The sequence below is a fragment of the Eptatretus burgeri genome, chromosome 1, assembly GCF_056783735.1.
Source record: "Eptatretus burgeri isolate ZD-2024b chromosome 1, Ebu_testis_v1, whole genome shotgun sequence".
Taxonomy (NCBI): Eukaryota; Metazoa; Chordata; class Myxini; order Myxiniformes; family Myxinidae; genus Eptatretus; species Eptatretus burgeri.
The window spans coordinates 162,739,689-162,757,330 of NC_140961.1; the positions used below are offsets into that span (position 1 = coordinate 162,739,689).

General features: G+C 45.9%; 1 protein-coding gene across 3 annotated transcripts in view; it reads right to left on the bottom strand.

Annotated features, from left to right (window-relative positions):
- LOC147035901 (LIM homeobox transcription factor 1-beta-like) overlaps positions 1-17,642 on the bottom strand; it is a 223,934-nt gene that overhangs the window by 40,103 nt on the left and 166,189 nt on the right. For 2 of the 3 annotated variants that reach the window (XM_085847986.1, XM_085847987.1), the window contains exons 3-6: positions 10,110-10,414; positions 726-892; positions 332-409; positions 48-162 (exon numbers count right to left, since the gene is read on the bottom strand). In XM_085847986.1, the coding sequence (XP_085704112.1) occupies positions 48-162; positions 332-409; positions 726-892; positions 10,110-10,414 (665 nt within the window). The remainder of the gene's footprint in view (positions 1-47; positions 163-331; positions 410-725; positions 893-10,109; positions 10,415-17,642) is intronic. The other variant, XM_085847988.1, reaches the window with a different exon arrangement.

Consider the following 17,642-nt stretch of genomic DNA (forward strand, 5'->3'; position numbering starts at 1 on the left):
CCCAAGCGCTGAACGTTTTAACGCCGTCACCGTTTCAGTGCATGTACCATCAGCCTCCGATTTTGGTCGCTTGCTTGATTTGCTGTGACTGCGCCCGGGTCCAGTCCGAAGTGCAGGCCTATCGGGGGCAGCCTGGTTCTGCCGACGGGCAAGTTTCTTCATCTGTTAAGGGTAAACAATATAAAAGAAGAGTTAAAATCACCCATAAAAGGCCAAAAGGGAATATTGTTCCAGACTTGCCATCTATACCTGCTTGTGTTTTTAAAAAAATATCTCATTGATGCTGCTTGCATCACAGGTTCATGGTATGTCCAACTTAGTATTCCAAAACCTTTGCTCGTTGGTTCTGGAACCAAACTTGCACGACACGCACATTGAGTCCCGTCTCTGCAGCCAGCATCTCTCGTACCTGCCAGGTGCCAAAAGGGCAGGAAAATGTAAAGGGGCGCAACACATATTTAAGATGCAAACATGTGTTACATTGACACGCAGAGAACTCCTACGGAATGCATCGTTGGTTTCTTCGTTGTCATTTTGGTGGCATTCTGAGGTCACTGCACAGATGGCAAGTGTCAAGCCATGCACTTGGGTGAGTGAGGTGCAAAGCAAACATGGTGGTCTCCTTAACCTTAACACTGATTCGTTTTTACAAGCAAGCTGGGCATAAAAAGATGGAAGTAGCAGCAAGGGAGAGAGGCACACGAAAGGCAATGCAAAAACCTCACCTTACGGCTGGGCTTTGCTGAAAGCTCAAAAGAGGCTTTGAATGCTCGACGCTGCTGAGGGGTTAGGATGGTTCGTGGCCGCTTGGGTCTCTTGCCTTCTCGTCGTTCCTCTGGCCCACAACCCTTTCGCCTTCGACTTCCTGTTATCATTTGCTCTCCACTCCCATCTGCGGAGTCGGAATTAAAATCCAAACACCATTCATCACGTTTGTCGACTTGTTTTGTCATTCCGAGTCAATTTCTGGAACGGTTGGCTCTATTAAAGCAAACCTCAACTTGAAGAAGTTCTTGGCCACATCAGGCTCTAAGCCTGACCAGGATGGCAGTTGGGCAGGGAATCCTGTGCTTCCACCTCTACACACTGATCACTGCAATATAGGCCCAATGCAAAAATGCACCTTTCAAAAAGAGTAGACCACTGTGTGCTTTTGCTTGGACCAAAAAAAGTATACTTGTTTACTGTTTGAGGGTGTGTTTGGCAACTGATGCAGAAACCTGCTCTTTCGTATAGTGATCTGTCCAAATAAATTATGAACTCTCGATAGTTCACCAAGGTGGAGGACCTTTGCCCTTCCAGGGTCCTCTTTCAATCCGGGTAGCTTGTGGTTTACCATTACCTTCACAGCATTCAATCACAGTAGCAATTATCAATGTGTCCATGGTGCCAGCAATTACTCGCCGACTTCCTGAATTTGACATTGTGGGATCTTTACGTCTACCACGAAATGCAAGAAGATGGTACACCCGACTTAAGGCCCAGTCACACCTTGACGTTTTAGCCAGCTTATGCCGATTTTTGAAAAATTTGTCTAAAACGCTGGCACACGTCGAATACGTTATGGGTAAGTTTTGGAAACATTGAGAGCACGCTGAAAAACACTGCCATACGTCGTAGTACGCTGGCTTTCATCGTTGTACTTTGCGGTTGTCCTCAAATTTTAGCATGCTTGAAATTTTACGACTTATGCCAGCGTATGACTCACAAGTTCCGCTACGCTGACCATAAGTTGTAGGCACGTTATGCGATCGTTGACACACGTCGACACACGTTACTTGTAAATTAATCATTAGTCGAAACACGTCGAGGTAATGTTTAGTGTACCCGAAACTTATTTCTAATCTATGAGTAACGTGTTGTAGGCACGTTACGCGATCGTTGACACACGTCCACACACGTTACTTGTAAGTTACTCATAAGTCGAAACACGTCAAGGTAATGGTTAGCATCAGTGTTCCAGACTCCCTGGTTTTTTTTCTTTTTCTTCGGTATGACGGTGATGTTGACACTTCGATTTCTAGTGCGGTTATGATTTAAATCGTTGAGCGGCAGCCAATTAATTATATTATATTATAATCGCACGAGAAATCGAAGTGTCAACTTCACCGTCATACTGAAGAAAAAAAAAAGCAGGGAGTCTGGAACACTGACGCTAACCATTACCTCGACGTGTTTCGACTTATGAGTAACTTACAAGTAACTTTTGTCGACTTGTGCCAACGATCGCATATCGTGCGTACAACTTATTCCCATCGCATGCGGAACGTGTGAGGCATACGGCAAGTACGTCGTAAAATGTTTAACACGTTTAAAATTACAAGACGTACTCCACTTACTACGACGTATGATAGCGTACTTTAGTGTTCTATTCACGTATACCAAACTTACCCATACCGTATTCGACGTGCGCCAGCGTTTTAGACGCATTTTTCAGAGGTCGGCATATGCTGGCAAGATCGCCAAGGTGTGACTGCGATGTTGACACTTCCATTTCTCCGGCGGTTATGATTTGAATCGTTGTGCGGCAGCCTTTTAATAGGCTGCGCCACGTGATCGTCGGCGATACGTGCAGCGCGCGATGCATAAGTTAGACTATCGTTGGGCATAGGTTGTGAACGCCACCAACAGGCTAAGCATTCGTTGGTACAAGTTATCTATAAGACAACGAAACGTTCTGTGTCCGTTACTAATATGTTATGCATACGACCAACTCGTTATGAATACGTCCGAATCTTTAAAAAAAAAACATCAAAAGTTCAGCATAAGCCAGCGTTTTACATACATTTTGTTATGTTGCCATTGCTGGCTAAAACGTCAAGGTGTGTAACTGGGCCTTTAACGTCCATCTGAGGGATTCCACGCTTTGCAGTGCGCCATTTATAGTCAGGTCGGGAATCAAACCCAGACTAGCCTGCTCAGAGGCTATACTCTACCACTGCATCATCATGCCAACACGTTGCAATGAGAGGATAATAATCTTAATGACAACTCATAAAGTTACTTTGATCATCTAGCAGGCGAATGCACATTTGACCAGCACTTCACTACGATTTCTATCTGCTGGTTGCATCATTAGTGAGGCGTGGCCAAGGTGCTGAAGCAGAGCCCCAGTAGACTAATTAGAGAAGCAACTTCCAGTTCAGGATAGTCGACCGTTTTTAATGGGAGTGGTGAGACGTTCAACACTCAGAAGGATAATGTTAAAGCAATATGGGGTGGGGCATTGATCATGATTGTGAGTCATAGTTTAAGCAGGTCAGTCAAGTCAGGTTTGGGCACGTCGCCGCATCCACTTTCCACCGGTACATCAGAGGCTTCCATCTGGTCATCCCCTCGGCAGATGCCTGGCCCATCCCAATCGCCTTGAGATGCCGATCAACCTGTTGCAACCACAAGGCACGAGGTTAGCCCGTTGGCCTCCTGCACTCACGAGGTTCCCTCACTGAGAGAATCTGATGAGCAGGATCAGCAACAGGAAAACGAGCCACATGTCCATACAGCCGCAGCTGACGCTCACCGGCGACGCAGGTAACAAATCTCATTTAAGTCTCAGCAACCGCTCGTTGGACACAAAGTCCAACCAGCAATAGTCAAGGATTCTCCGAAGAGACCTGGTCCTGAAGAGATCTGGAGTTAAGTCCTCAGATCGTTCGTAAGAGTCCAAGTCTCACATCATAGAGCGAGACTGGAAGCACCAAGGACTTAAAGACTCAGACTTTCATCCCGTGCTTGGGTACCAACAGCGGCACACCCTATGCTCCAGTGAATGCATGACTCCCCAGGCCCGACCCAGACATCTATCGACATCTGGCTCACCAACATGTGGAGACATGAATATCACTGCCAAGGTAAGTGAATCTCTCTGTGACCTCAACATCCTCACCACAAACAGGTACAGACAAGATGGCAGCATCCAAGATGTCATTGAAAGCCTGGATCTTAGTTTTGACCCAGGAAACCCATAATCCCATTGGCTCCAACTCTTCATTCAGCACCTGGAGGGCCTCTATAACGATATCCAGTCTCCACAAAGATGACTGCATCATCTGCGAAATCAAGGTCAGATATCTTGACATTCCAAAGTGATGCATTGCATCTTGATCTCTCTGACATCTTACCCAGCAATCAGTCCATACAAGTGCTGAAAAGTATGTGGGCCATACACACCCCTGAGGATCTTCAATCACAACTGGAAATAAATCTGAGATGGTACCACCACACCTCACAGCACTCTCAGTAACAAAGTATAGTTCAGACATCAGATTGATTAGTTTTGTTGTCACCCCACGAAGACCAAGAATCCTCCAGAGGACATCCCGATTTACTGAATCAAATGCTTTGCAGATATCAACGTAGGCTGTAAGGAGCTCCTACCGAAACTCTTGTCTGCATTCAGTGAGGACCCGAAGAGCAAGGATACGGTCAATAGTTGATCTCTTTGGTGTAAATGCAGACTGCTCTTGGCACTGGTGCTCAAGTAGATGGTGATGAACCCCATTGAGAATTATACGAGCAAAGACCTTGCCCGGCACTGAGAGCAGCGTCACCCCTCGGTAGTTGTTGCAGCCTTGGCGATCACCCTTCCCTTTCCAGAGAGGGACAACAAGGCCCCTCTTCCAGTCAGTTGGGATGATGCCTGTGTTCCAGGCAGAGCACAGAACTGCATGCAATGGCATGAATACAGCATCTCTACCAGCCTTAAGTTCAGCATGGATGCCACAAATCCCTGGAGCTTTACCCCATTTCAACCGGCTCACCATGATTCACAGTTGATTGGAGGGTAAGAAAAAGGGATAGTAACACCCTTGACATTCAACTCAACAGCTGGTGGATCAGCCTGGTGCAGCTGCTCAAAGTAACCAGCCAAGTGGGCCTTCACTTCAGACTTCTCTGTCAAGAGCCCAGCACCCTCCGCTCTAACTGCAATACACTGAGGGATGGTCTTGGAGAAACACAATGCACCAATTCTTTTGCAAGAACAAGAATCACTTGACCTTAAGTTCCCTGAACAGCTCAGTTCTGCCAATGAGCCTGGCCATGCAACTCTGCTCAGTGGTATCCAGTGTCCTTTGTGAGGCAAAGTTCCTGTTCACCTGATAGTGGGTTCCAAGACAACCTCTGGCAACAATAAGGATGGTGGTCTTGAAGGCACTCCACAACTCTTCAGGATCCCCCAAAACACCCAGACTCCCTCAGATCCACACTCAAATTGTTCACCAACTCCTCAGCTACCCTCTCATCCTTGAGCTTGCCAACATCCAGCCAAGGTTGGGAGCGTACCATTCTCCCAGATTTGAGCTGGAACTACAGAGTTGCTACAACAAGCCTGTGGTCAGTATTGAGGAAATGCAATAAGTTTTTATCGTGTCAACTTTTTGTATATAAAATGTCAGCTCATAGAAGATCAAGGTGGTTGAAAGGGATAGATGGGACTAACAAACAGTTTGCAGATGAAGAACAATTGGACGAGAACCAAGATGACAGGGAATCTTTACCGAGTTATTTTTATGTTATGTATTTGAAGTTAGTTTGCCAGGAAGAGTTGTGGGGGTAAGGACAGCAGACAAGTTGAAAAAGCAATTTGATAAACACCTAGAGGAAGCAACAGTAGATGTTTATAACTGGCTGTAGTGAGTGCGCAGGTATGAATCGTCCCACAGCATTTTCCTTACCTCCTCGTAATCCCTCACTATCTGTCTCTCTCTCTGTGCGTCTCTCTCTCTCTATCTCTGTGTGTCTCTCTCTCTCTCTCTCTCTCTCTGTGTGTCTCTCTCTCTCTCTCTCTCTCTCTCTCTCTCTCTCTCTCTCTCTCTCTGTGTCTCTCTCTCTCTCTCTGTGTCTCTCTCTCTCTCTCTGTGTCTCTCTTTGTCTCTCTCTGTGTCTCTCTCTCTCTCTCTCTCTCTGTGTCTCTCTCACTCTCTCTCTCTCTCTCTCTCTCTCTCTCTCTCTCTCTCTCTCTCTCTCTCTCTCTCTCTCTCTCTCTCTCTCTCTCTCTCTCTCTCTCTCTCTCTCTCTCTCTCTCTCTCTCTCTCTCTCTCTCTCTCTCTCTCTCTCGTGCTTATTTGACCAAACATCCTTTGATCCCATTTTTTAAACAAAACAATCTTAATGCACTCAGGCTGCTGATTTAGACAAATGGATGCTCATACAAATTATGTCCTTGATGCTTATACAAATTAATTTTTCCTGGTGTTGGATATGGGAACACAGCACAGGCTTGATGGGCTGGATTGTCCCTTTTGCATCTCCTTTTTTCCTTGCATTTCTTTACAAATTATTTACTTATATATCACAAGACTAACTCTCAAATAACTTTACGTTAACCCACCACACTTTTGGTTTACTTATTATTAAAACAAATTGCAATAACTTTACCTGATCATATATTGGAAGGGATATACTGTGGAGGAAAACGCTTTGGAATTATTTTGTTTAATCACGACCCATCTTTGAAAGAATCAGCAAAGTTTTATTAACTTTGAAATGGACAAGAAAATAATAATAAAACACGAAATATTGTGCATTGGCCCATCATGCCATAATCAGCCATAATCATATCTTCTTGCAGGTAGTGTTAGTGTACACCGAACAATAGAGTAGGTAATCAAGTAGGTCAGAGTACCGGCACACAATGGCATACTCTTCAAAAGGTACCGTCGATTCATTGAGGTCCCCAAACTAAATGGTGATGGGGCATGGGCTTTACTCTCTCCGAAGAAGATTTCCATATGCAGAAGTAAAAGATAACAATGTTTATCCCGTAAAGAAAATAATAAGAATGCGTTTGACTTACCCGTATTTCCTGGTAACAAGAAAAAAAATGAGAGAATTGTGAAGACTGACTCTCAAGAGTACTCATGAAATGAAAAAAGACTCACAATGATAAAAAGGACTCACGGTGATAAAAAGGACTTGCAATGCTAAAAAGGACTCACAATGCCAAAAAGGACTCCCAATGCAAAAAAGGACTCGCAGTGCTAAAAAGGACTCACAATGCTGAAAAGGACTCACGATGCAAAAAAGACTCGCAATGCTAGAAATGACTCACAATGCTGAAAAGGACTCATGATGCTAAAAAGGACTCCCATTGCTAAAAAATGACTCCCAATGCGATGGGGCCGTTTATTTATTACATACTAGCAAATACCACCCGGCACTTCGCTGATGTGAATACCAAAGGAGGGAGGGAGAAAAGTGGGGGGAAGAGGGAGAGAGGGGTGGGGAAGACAGAGCGGGGAGAGTGAAGAGGTGGAGGGGAAAGGAGAGAGGAGGGGTGGGGAAGGGGTTGGGGAAGGGAAGACAGTGTGAGGTGAGAGGAAGGGAAGGCAGACGTGCAGTGGAGCATTAATTACGATTCATAGTGTTTCATCAAATTGATTCTGCAGAGAACAACAGTAAAGATGGAAACAAAACAATGTCTGAAATCCATTTTCTACCGGTCATACTACAAACACGGCCCAGAGACAAACACCTCCTAGACATGTCCAGAGCCAAGCCGTCCAGACAAAAACACTGCTAGGACATGTTCGGAGCCAAGCTGCCTGGAGACAAGCTCCACGCGGACGTGTCCGGAGACAAACACCGCCCGGACGCATCCGGACATAAATACTGCATGGATGTATCCAGAGACAAACACTACCTGGACGCATCCAGAGACAAATACTACCCATCCACGTCCAGAGACAAACTCCCGTCTGGATATAAATACTGCTCGGACACATTCAGAGACAAACACCACCTGGACACATCCAGAGCCAAGCTGTCCAGAGCCAAACTCCGGTGCGGAAATGTCAGGAGACAAACTTCCGTCTGGACATAAACACCGCCCGGACACGTCTATGTTTGTCTCCGGAGACAAACTCCACCCGGAAGCGTCTGGAGCCAAGCTGGCCAGAGACAGAGAGAGAGAGGGGAGGGAAGAGAGAGATTGAGTTATTGATATGGGGGTAGGGGAGTTAGCAGAGAGAATATGTTATGCTTCATGAACAACACACACACACACACACACACACACACACACACACACACACACACACACACACACACACACACACACACACACACACACACACACACACACACACACACACACACCGATGCTTGGCCAATATCAGCAAATTTTTCGGGAATCAGCAGGTTGGTGTCAATGGGATTATCGATGACAGAACTGACTGCATACAACCCAAAAACCTTGAGTAGCTTTCACCGAAAAACAACGTTACATTTATACAGACATTTCAGGGATATGTGCACAAACATTAATCTTTGTAAACAACTGGTAGAAAAAAGTTTTTAGCTCGGTAATTTGGAAAACACGTTAATACAACAAAAGGCTCGGAAATCGGGTGTTATTTCACAACTACTTGCTCAGAATGAATGATGGAGTACGAACCACTTGCTCAGGATGACGGAGCACGAACCACTCGCTCAGGGTGACGGAGCACGAACCACTCGCTCAGGGTGATGTGGCATGGCAAAATCGTCCACAGTGAGTGAACGATTCACTCAGAATGACGTATCGCATCACCGCTATCGACAATGGGCACTCAGTAAGTGGCTTAAGCACTCAAGTAAGCACTCCAATTCAATGGTTGATAAGGAACGGTTGGCCAGGCTGTCACTGCATACCATAAAGGATCCCTTTAACTTTAAAGCCAGTCTTCACTGCACGTGCAGCAGTTTATGAAATAAAATGAATTCGTTCAAATTATGACTTTACCCACAAAAGAGTTGATGCTTAATGCAGAACAATCCTGAAGACATCGCAAAGTGCTATTGCTTGTGAAATAAACATTGCAGATAATCCGCCATGTTGCCTGCTCATCTGTGTCTACATCATGTGGTGCATCGGTTCGACGTCTGCTCAAACGTAATAAATTTATTTTAAAACGTCCGTTTTTCACCAGATTTGCTTTGATTCCCCGAAGAGCACCTTGCAAAATCTACGAAAATATAGACACAGATCTGGCAGATGCTGTGGATGGGCAGGGCGCAATGTCAATCAATGAATGCATTAAATGAAGCTGGTTAATTTTCGCATGTTCCTACATTTTTGTTCACTCAATATAATTCTCCAAACAGGAGAAAAAGAGGAGTTTAATGTTTTGGAAATTTCACATTTTCTTGTGTATGTATGGAGGAGGGAACGTAGCCTTGCTTGCTTAAAGTAAATAGATATGTCGGCTTAGTTATAAGACTCGTTATTTCTTTAAATTATCAGATTTCACAACAGATTTCGACACTTATTTTGTTCGGACGATATCCAATCCTCAAAACCAAAATAATATTTTAATGTTATACTTTAATTAGTCTGATAGAGTAGATCGTGGGAAATCGTATCATATAATGTATGAAATCACTCCAAGCTCCTAAGTTGAAAACTATAGTTCTTACAATAGTGATGCACACAGCGATTCGTAGCCATGATGAACAGGCATTCGATAATATGAGTGAGGAAAGTGGAAAAAAAACTTTATCATAAAGAAATTGTTGCGACCTGTTCTAAGTTGAGGCATGGTTGAGCAGGCCAAAAAAACATGGCGGCTTCAGACCCCAGCAAGGTTACCTAGGATACACCTGAAGACCGCATATAGAGGGGTGACCAAGGATGCGCCTGATAAAGAATATAATTAAATATGGCTGTTAATTATCTTCAAAAGGGGTGTTTTCATTAATCCAAACACCTAATTTTCAGTCACACACTTCCTTGGAGTTCCCTGAGTATGCTTGCAAAGTGTCAGGTTGCTCGGTTTTATGGTTTTGGAGTTATGGAGGACACACACTGACACACATACACATTGACATTTATTCGTGCAAGACATACAAATGTAGGAATTCTTCAACCACCCCTCAAAGCCCTCTATTCTCCCTCTCCTCCACCCTGTGTGCTCCATATACATGCCCTGTCATTTCTCTCAACAACATGGAAATACTCCTTTCATCTCCTTTCGCTCTTCTATCATCCTTCCCGCTCCTCCTTTTATGACTTTTTTCATCTCGATTTCCTATGCTTTAACCCCCCTCCCTCCCCACTGTTTGTATGGATGTAAGAAAGATTATGGCCCCTTACAGACAAGAAAAGCACAAAAGCATAATTGTGAATTTACCATCCTCTGACTCTTGCGTTGACCTGTCGATCTCGGGCACTATTCCTGATCTCTGGACAGCCATACTTGATGCCGGGTGATGAGGAGACGGCGATGGAGGCGAGGGCAGTTCACAATGGCGCCGACAAGGCGGCCTGCACACGGGTCGCCCGTTGCGGAGGACGAACAGGTCCCCCGTGCGGAGCGGGCGCTGGCACACGGCACAGCGAAAGCACGGAAGGTGGAAAGCCAAACCGCGGGCACGGAGGACCAGCTCGAGTGGAGGGATGGGTTCTCCGCAGGCAGGGCATCGTGCCCCGAACAGCCTAGGGTACAGGATGGACCCACCACAAAAGCACAAAGTCGCAACTCAGATCTATGTGGGCATTAACCAGGGCCATAACTGATGGAAGATTTTATAGTGGGGCTCAAAAACTATTCGATCGGTCAATCAGATACTTTCAAAATGCTTGAAAAATCCAAGAATGCTCAAAATATATGTTTATGAATTAATATCCTTTGTTCGTTAACTTTTGGGTAACAAAAAGCTTAAAGCAAAATAAAAGCTTAGAGTAAAAAAAAAAGAAAAGCTTCAACCCAAAAATATATATATATTTGTTAAAAGCAAAATAAAAAAGCTTTAACAAGTTTTGTTTCAAGGTTACCAACAGGAATGCATCATGAAGAAAACCAAGGCGATAAAAACTGTACACAAAATCAAATGTGGTGCGCAACTGGGATGACTGTAGTCTTCACAAGGCATGAATCACAATATCCGGATTTGCCTGAGTTAAAGGAACACGACGAATTGATGTGATAGAACGAGATACGGAAGAATGAGACACAGGAATGGGATTTTAAAAAAATAGGGGCAATGCCACTGGGTACTCACCTGGTAGAATGATACCGAGTTGGAAGTCAACATGGGACAGAATCAGCAAAATGGACCAATGAACCAATGTTATAGCAAATACCTAATAATTATGGGGGGCAAACCCCACCGCCCAGTAAATCCTCTTTGACCCCGATTGTTTTCGAAGTAGCATAAACGAACTTTGGTACATCACGGGTGATGAAGGTTGCGGTCAAGTTTCATTGAAATTCTGCGTGTAGTTTCAGAGTAGAACAAATACATATTTTGAGGGGTAACCCCCACAGCCCCTAGACCCTCTTAGACTCAGCCAAATTTTTTTTTATGGTGTAAACAAACTTTGGTGCATCATGGGTGATGAAGGTTGTCAAGTTCATCAGAATTTCATGTGTAGTTTCTGAGAAGGAAGCAAATGCCTCTTTAGTAGGGGGAGGTGGGGCAACCACCCCATAAACTCCATCCGTAGAAACCTCAGACCACGATTTTTTTTAAATGTCATGAACATACTTTGGTACATCGTGGGTGATGAAGGTTGTGGTCAAGTTCATCAGAATTCCATGTGTAGTTTCAGATACAGATGTCCAAAGTTTTTCCTTTTTTTCCAACATGGCTGCCACACATGACCTATGACATCATAATTATCACTTAAAAATTCGACATGACAAGTCGCACCGATGATGCAAATTTTGTCAATCGTATAAGTGGTTGCAGAGAAAACAGAGAAAATTAGCACAGACAGACGTACGTACAGACGACCTGAAAACATAATGCCTCCGGCAACTTCGTCAGTGGAGGCATAAAAAGAATGAAAAATATAAGCAAAAGTTTAAATCGTCAACGTTTCAGCCAAAGATTGTCATTCATCTGGAACTGGTGCAGGTCTTGTGCCCTATGATCTTGAATGAGGAGTGGGTCAAGCAATACAGGTCTGCAGTGGATCACTCGACCCGGGTGACCGTTCTTCCGTGTATCGTACAAAGCAAATACATCCGCATTTGCACATGATAATGTTGTCACGTCATAGGCTTCATTACCAGATCTGTGTAGAAGTTCTACTGTGACGAAGGTCTTCCATATGCTTCCGTGGAATTGCGAAACGGTCTCTTGTTACTGCGTTCAGTTCTACAACTTTACTGATCGCCAAAATGAGCTGAAAATGACAGCACACGCACGGGAAGCAGATGGATCGAACACATGTGTTCCGTTTTTAAAGGTTTATTTACAATGAATATAGGGGAAAAGATGGAAGAGATGAGCAGGTCGGAATAAACCATGCGAATCAACAGACACAAAGAGGGAGAAGGGAACACACAAACTTATACACAGGGAAATAAATAGAAATAGCTAAAACCTAACTCATGCGAGATGCCACAGATCACACTTACACAAATATTAAAATTGCAGGTGAGGACATTCTTTTGGCTATGCGTGGAGTAGATGCAGGACTCCATCCAGCCAGTTTTGGAAGCCAGCGACGAAGTAAGTCAGGTCAGGTCAGATAGGGGAGCATGCGCCGGAGCAGCACGTCGCTGCGTCCACTTTCCGCCAGTAGTCCAGGGGGCAATGTCTGGCCATCCCTCAGGCAGATGCCTGGCCCATCACCAACTCCTTGAGATTCTGATCAACCTGCTGCAACCAGAAGGAACTTGGTAGGCCCATTGGCCTCCACTCACGAGGCTCCCTCGCTGAGAGAATCTGGTGAGCAGGATCAGCGTCAGGAAAATGAGCTATGCATCCATAGAGCCGCAGCTGCTGCTCACGGACTATGCAGGTAACAAATCCCATTTGAGTCTCTCTCAGCAAATGCTCATTGGACACAAAGGCCGACCAGCGATAGAGAAGGATTCTCCGAAGAGACCTGGTACCAAAGGAATTAAGTCTCCATGTCAGATCCCTGATCAGAGTCAAAGTCTCACATCTTTGGACCAAGACTGGAAGCACCAAGGACCTGAAGACTCGGACTTTTGTCCTCCTGCACAGGTACCGACAGTGCCACACCCCCATAATCCAGTGAATCCATGACTCCCCAGGCCCAACCCAGATATATATTGACCTCTGACTCACAGCCAGCAGAGACATGAATATCACTGCCAAGGTAAGTGAATCTCTCCATGACCTCAACATCCTCACCACAAACAGACACAGACAGGACAGCAGCATCCAAGATGTCATTGAAAGCCTGGATCTTAGTTTTTACCCAAGAAACCCGCAATCCCAGTGGTCCGACTCCTCATTCAGCACCTCGAGGGCCCCCAAGAGGATGTCTAAAGTCTCCGCAAAGATGACTGCATCATCTGTGAAATCATTGTCAGAGATCTTGATATTCCCAAACGATGCACCACAGCTTGATATCTCCGACATCCTCCCCAGAATACAGTCCATACAAGTGCTGACAAGTTTGGAGGCCAGTACACACCCCGACAAGCTCCAGTAATAATTGGAAATAAGTCAAAGATGGCATCACCACATCTCACAGCACTCTCAGTACCAGAGTATAATTCAGACATCAGATTGATCAGTTTTGGTGGCACCCCATGAAGACCAAGAATCTTCCAGAGGGCATCCCGATTCATTGAATGAAACGCATTGTGGAGATCAACAGAGCCTACATGCAGTCCCTGCTGAAACTCTCATTTGCGTTCAGTGAGGACCCGAAGGGCAAGGGCGCCGTTAATCGTTGACCTCTTTTGTGTAAAGCCTGACTGCTCGGATAATTATTGATAGGGTTCGCCATCATCTGCTTGAGCACCAGCGCCCAGAGCAAAGACCTTGCCCCGGCACTGAGAGCAGCGTCACCCCTCGGTAGTTGTTGCAGACCTGGCGATCACCCTTCCTTTTGCAGAGAGGGACAACAAAGCCCCTCTTCACGTCAGTTGGGATGACGCCTGTGTTCCAAGCAGAGCACAGAACTGCTTGCAATGACACGAGTGCAGCATTCCCTCCAGCCTTGAGAAGTTCAGCATGGATGCCACAAATCCCTGGAGCTTCACCCCATTTCAACCGGTCACTGCAGCCTGTGTTTCCACAAACAAAGGTGTATTGCAGTTTATTGGAGTCTTGCAATCGGGATAGTAACACCTCTGACATCCAACGCACCAGCTGTTGGATCAGTCTGGTGCAGCTGCTCAAAGTAACCGGCCCAGCAAGCCTTCACTTCGGACTCCCCTGTCTAGAGCCCACCACCCACCGCTCTAACTGCAGTACAGTACACCGAGGGATGTGCTTTGAGGAACGCAATGCAAGAATTCCCCCGGAAGCAGGATGAAAATCACTTGACCACAGGTGATGCTCTATCACTTCACAGATTCCTCGCACATCGGCCTCCTTGTCCACATTTAGCGCACGTACAGTTTTACGCCCCAACTCCCTGAACAGCTCAGCTCTGCCATTCAGCCTGGCCCTGCGACTCTGGTCAATTGTATCCCGTGTCCCTTGAGAAACAAAATTCTTCTTCACCTTTTGGTGAGTTCCAAGACATCCACCAGCAACATCAAGGACGGTGGTCTTGAAGGCGCTCCACAACTCTTCAGGATTCCCCAAAGCACCCAGACCCCGCAAATCCCCACTCAGACTGTCCGCAAGCTCCTCAGCTACCCTCTCATCCTTGAGATTGCCAACATCCAGCCTAGGCAGGGATGGTACCATTCTCCTGAATTTAGGCTGCAACTTCAGAGTTGCTACCACAAGCCTGTCGTCAGTATCGAGGAACTGAGCACTCCGGTCGACCCTGCAGTTCTGATCCATCCTCCAATGACCATCTACGAGCACATGGTCAACCTCCTTTGCCACACCACCAGCATTGGACTACGAAGTCCAGCAATGAGCCCATGGGCGCTGAAACCATGAACCAGCCACCTTAAGTCCACGACTTCTTGCAAAGTCAAGGAACTTATTGCCATTCTGATTCACAGTTCCAGACCCATGGGAACCAACACACGTCTCATAACCATCCTTATCAGTTCCAGTCGATGCATTGAAATCCCCAAAGACGAGAAGTGTATATCACCTGGGGCATTAATCAACCACAGACTCGAGCGTGGCGTAGAATGCATCCTTCACAGTGAGATCACTCACCTCAGTCGGAGCATAAACAGAAACCAGAGAAATGAGGCAAGGAGTGACGAATCCTTATTCTCATAATACGCTCTGTGACCGATGTTACATCAATTATCATTGGAGTCAGCTTATTGGACACAGCTACAGCTACTTCTTGGGCATGGAAACCATCAGAGCGACCAGACCACTAGTCGGTGTATCTACCCGCCATGATCTCGCTGCAATCCGGTCTTGGAACCTCAGAGAGAGCTGCAATACCGATGTTCAAAAGCTTTTGCTCAGATGATAACAGAGACAGGTGATCATCCTCTCTTCGGGATAAGACATTCCAGGCACCCACCTGAAGGGACCACCTCAGGTTCACCCAAGGACACTGCCATCTGGTGGACGATACCTCAGCACCACCCTGACACACTGCTGCAATCTGACCCGGGAAGGTTTCCCAGTTTTCTTCCTCCAATCATCAGAGTGTGGGTCCCGAAGGCTTTTGCACCAATCCCATCATCTAATGAGCTGCCCTGCAAAGGGCAGCTCCACAGGAGGTACTCCCACTCCGTGGGTTTTCAGTTTGTTTTGCGTTTTTGTGTGTTTTGCGGAATTAAGGCTTTTACAATGGCTGGAGTGCAAATCCTGCCACCAACCTGAAAAAAGTAACCCAACTGCAGGAGGACGTCCACAGACACAGTTGGGCACTCGCTAAGGATGGCCGTTGGTTCACAAGGAGCTCCTCCGCCCTTTGACAGGTTTTGTTTTAATCCTACTGGGTGTCCATATCACACACCCTCCTCACCAGAAAACCTGGTGGGGGAGACGGATTAATCGCCGACAACCCGACCATGGAACTGGTTAGTACAGGCTTACATGATGCCTGAAGCAAGTCACAAATCTCATCTGGCCTGACCTGATGTGGGGGTTGCCCCAAAAAGAGGTATTTGCTTTCTTTTCCAAAACCACACACACAACTTCAATGAAACTTGACCACATCCCTCATCTACCATGATGTACCAAAGTTTGTTCATGACATTAAAAAATAAAAATCGGAGTTTGAGGGGGTTTACCAGGGCAGGGCGGTTGCTCCCCCAAAAAGGTATTTGCTATAACATTGGTTCATTGGTACATTTTGCCGATTCCCTCCTATGTTGACTTCCTCCCCAGTATCATTATTCTACCAGGTGAGCGTCCATGGTTATTGCCCCTATTTTTCTGATTCTTGTGACATAGTATGTCTGTCAACAGCTGAGATAGTCTGCTCAGTAAAGGATGAAATGCCTGAACAAATTCACAAGGCCAAGAAACTCTCTCAACTTGCGCAGTGATGTGGTTGCAGGAAAGGTTTGTATGATCTTGATTTTCTGCTCCAATGGGCAGATACCATGTTTTTCTACGACGTGGCCGGGGAAGGTGAGTGATGACACCCCAAACTGGCACTTTCTGGGATTGATGACAATGCCATACTGAGCAAGGTGCTCAAAAAGTAATCGGAGGTGTGCGTCGTGTTCTTCCTCTGTAGGGATTGTTAATTGCAGATCGTCAAGGTAAGCGTAGACGAACGGTAGACCGTGGATGACATCATTGATCAACCTCTGAAACGTTTGCGTAGCATTAAGCAAGCCGAAGGGAATGTAAACACACTCAGAGTCCAAAATGTGTTAGGATGGCTGCTTTGTGTATGTCAGTCGGCTCTACTGGTATCTGATGATATGCTCTGATGAGGTCTATCTTGGAGAAAACACTTGCACCTATGAGGGAGGATGAACAATTCGGCAAATGAGGAATTGGATAGCGATCAGGAATGGTGCGTTTGTTGATTGCATGGTAGTCACCATATGGTCACCAGTCACCCGGTGACTTCTTCGGTACCATATGCGAGGGGGAAGACCAGTTGCTGTCAGATTGTCGTATGATGCCAAGTTCAAGCAGATGCTTGAACTGTAACTTGGCAAGATTCAGATGATCTGGGGCAAGGCACAGTGGTCGTGCTGCAACTGGAGGTCCACAAGTTACCATGTGGTGAGTGGTCGAGTGCTTGATCTTGTAATCCCTGTATATAATGGATGAGCAATTTCTGGGTATTCACAAAGGATGGTGTCACAACATGAAGGGGATGTAGCTTTCATGACCATGAGGCTGATGGAGGGTGTATGGTTGATGATTCCTCGCTGGTTGTGGTGTTATTGAGCTTGTGATGTTTTTCATCCAGGAGCAAGCCAAACTGGCAAAGAAAATCAGCCCCGATGATGGGTGTAGGCAACTCAGCAACCACGAACACCTATCAAAATGCTCGTCGCAGTCCAAGACCCAGCATTAAAGATCTCTACCCGTATGTGGTGATGGGCAAGCGATTCAATGGTGCGGCTGGATTGATGTAGGCTGGCCATCGCTTTTGTGAAAAGATGGTAAAACACTCTCATCAGCATCGGTATCCACGAAAAGCCTGGTACCTGTTGCCTTGTCGGTTATGCAGAATAGGTGACTAGATATGTCACTGCCAGATTGACTTGTCGTCGCTAGTCGCTGGCGTTGGAGTTTCCCTGCTCCTTCGGGCGGGACTAGTATGAGCACGGGCTGATGCATTTGTGAACCTTTGCTCCATGTTTCCGATACCAGCACATCCGTTCAGTGTGTTG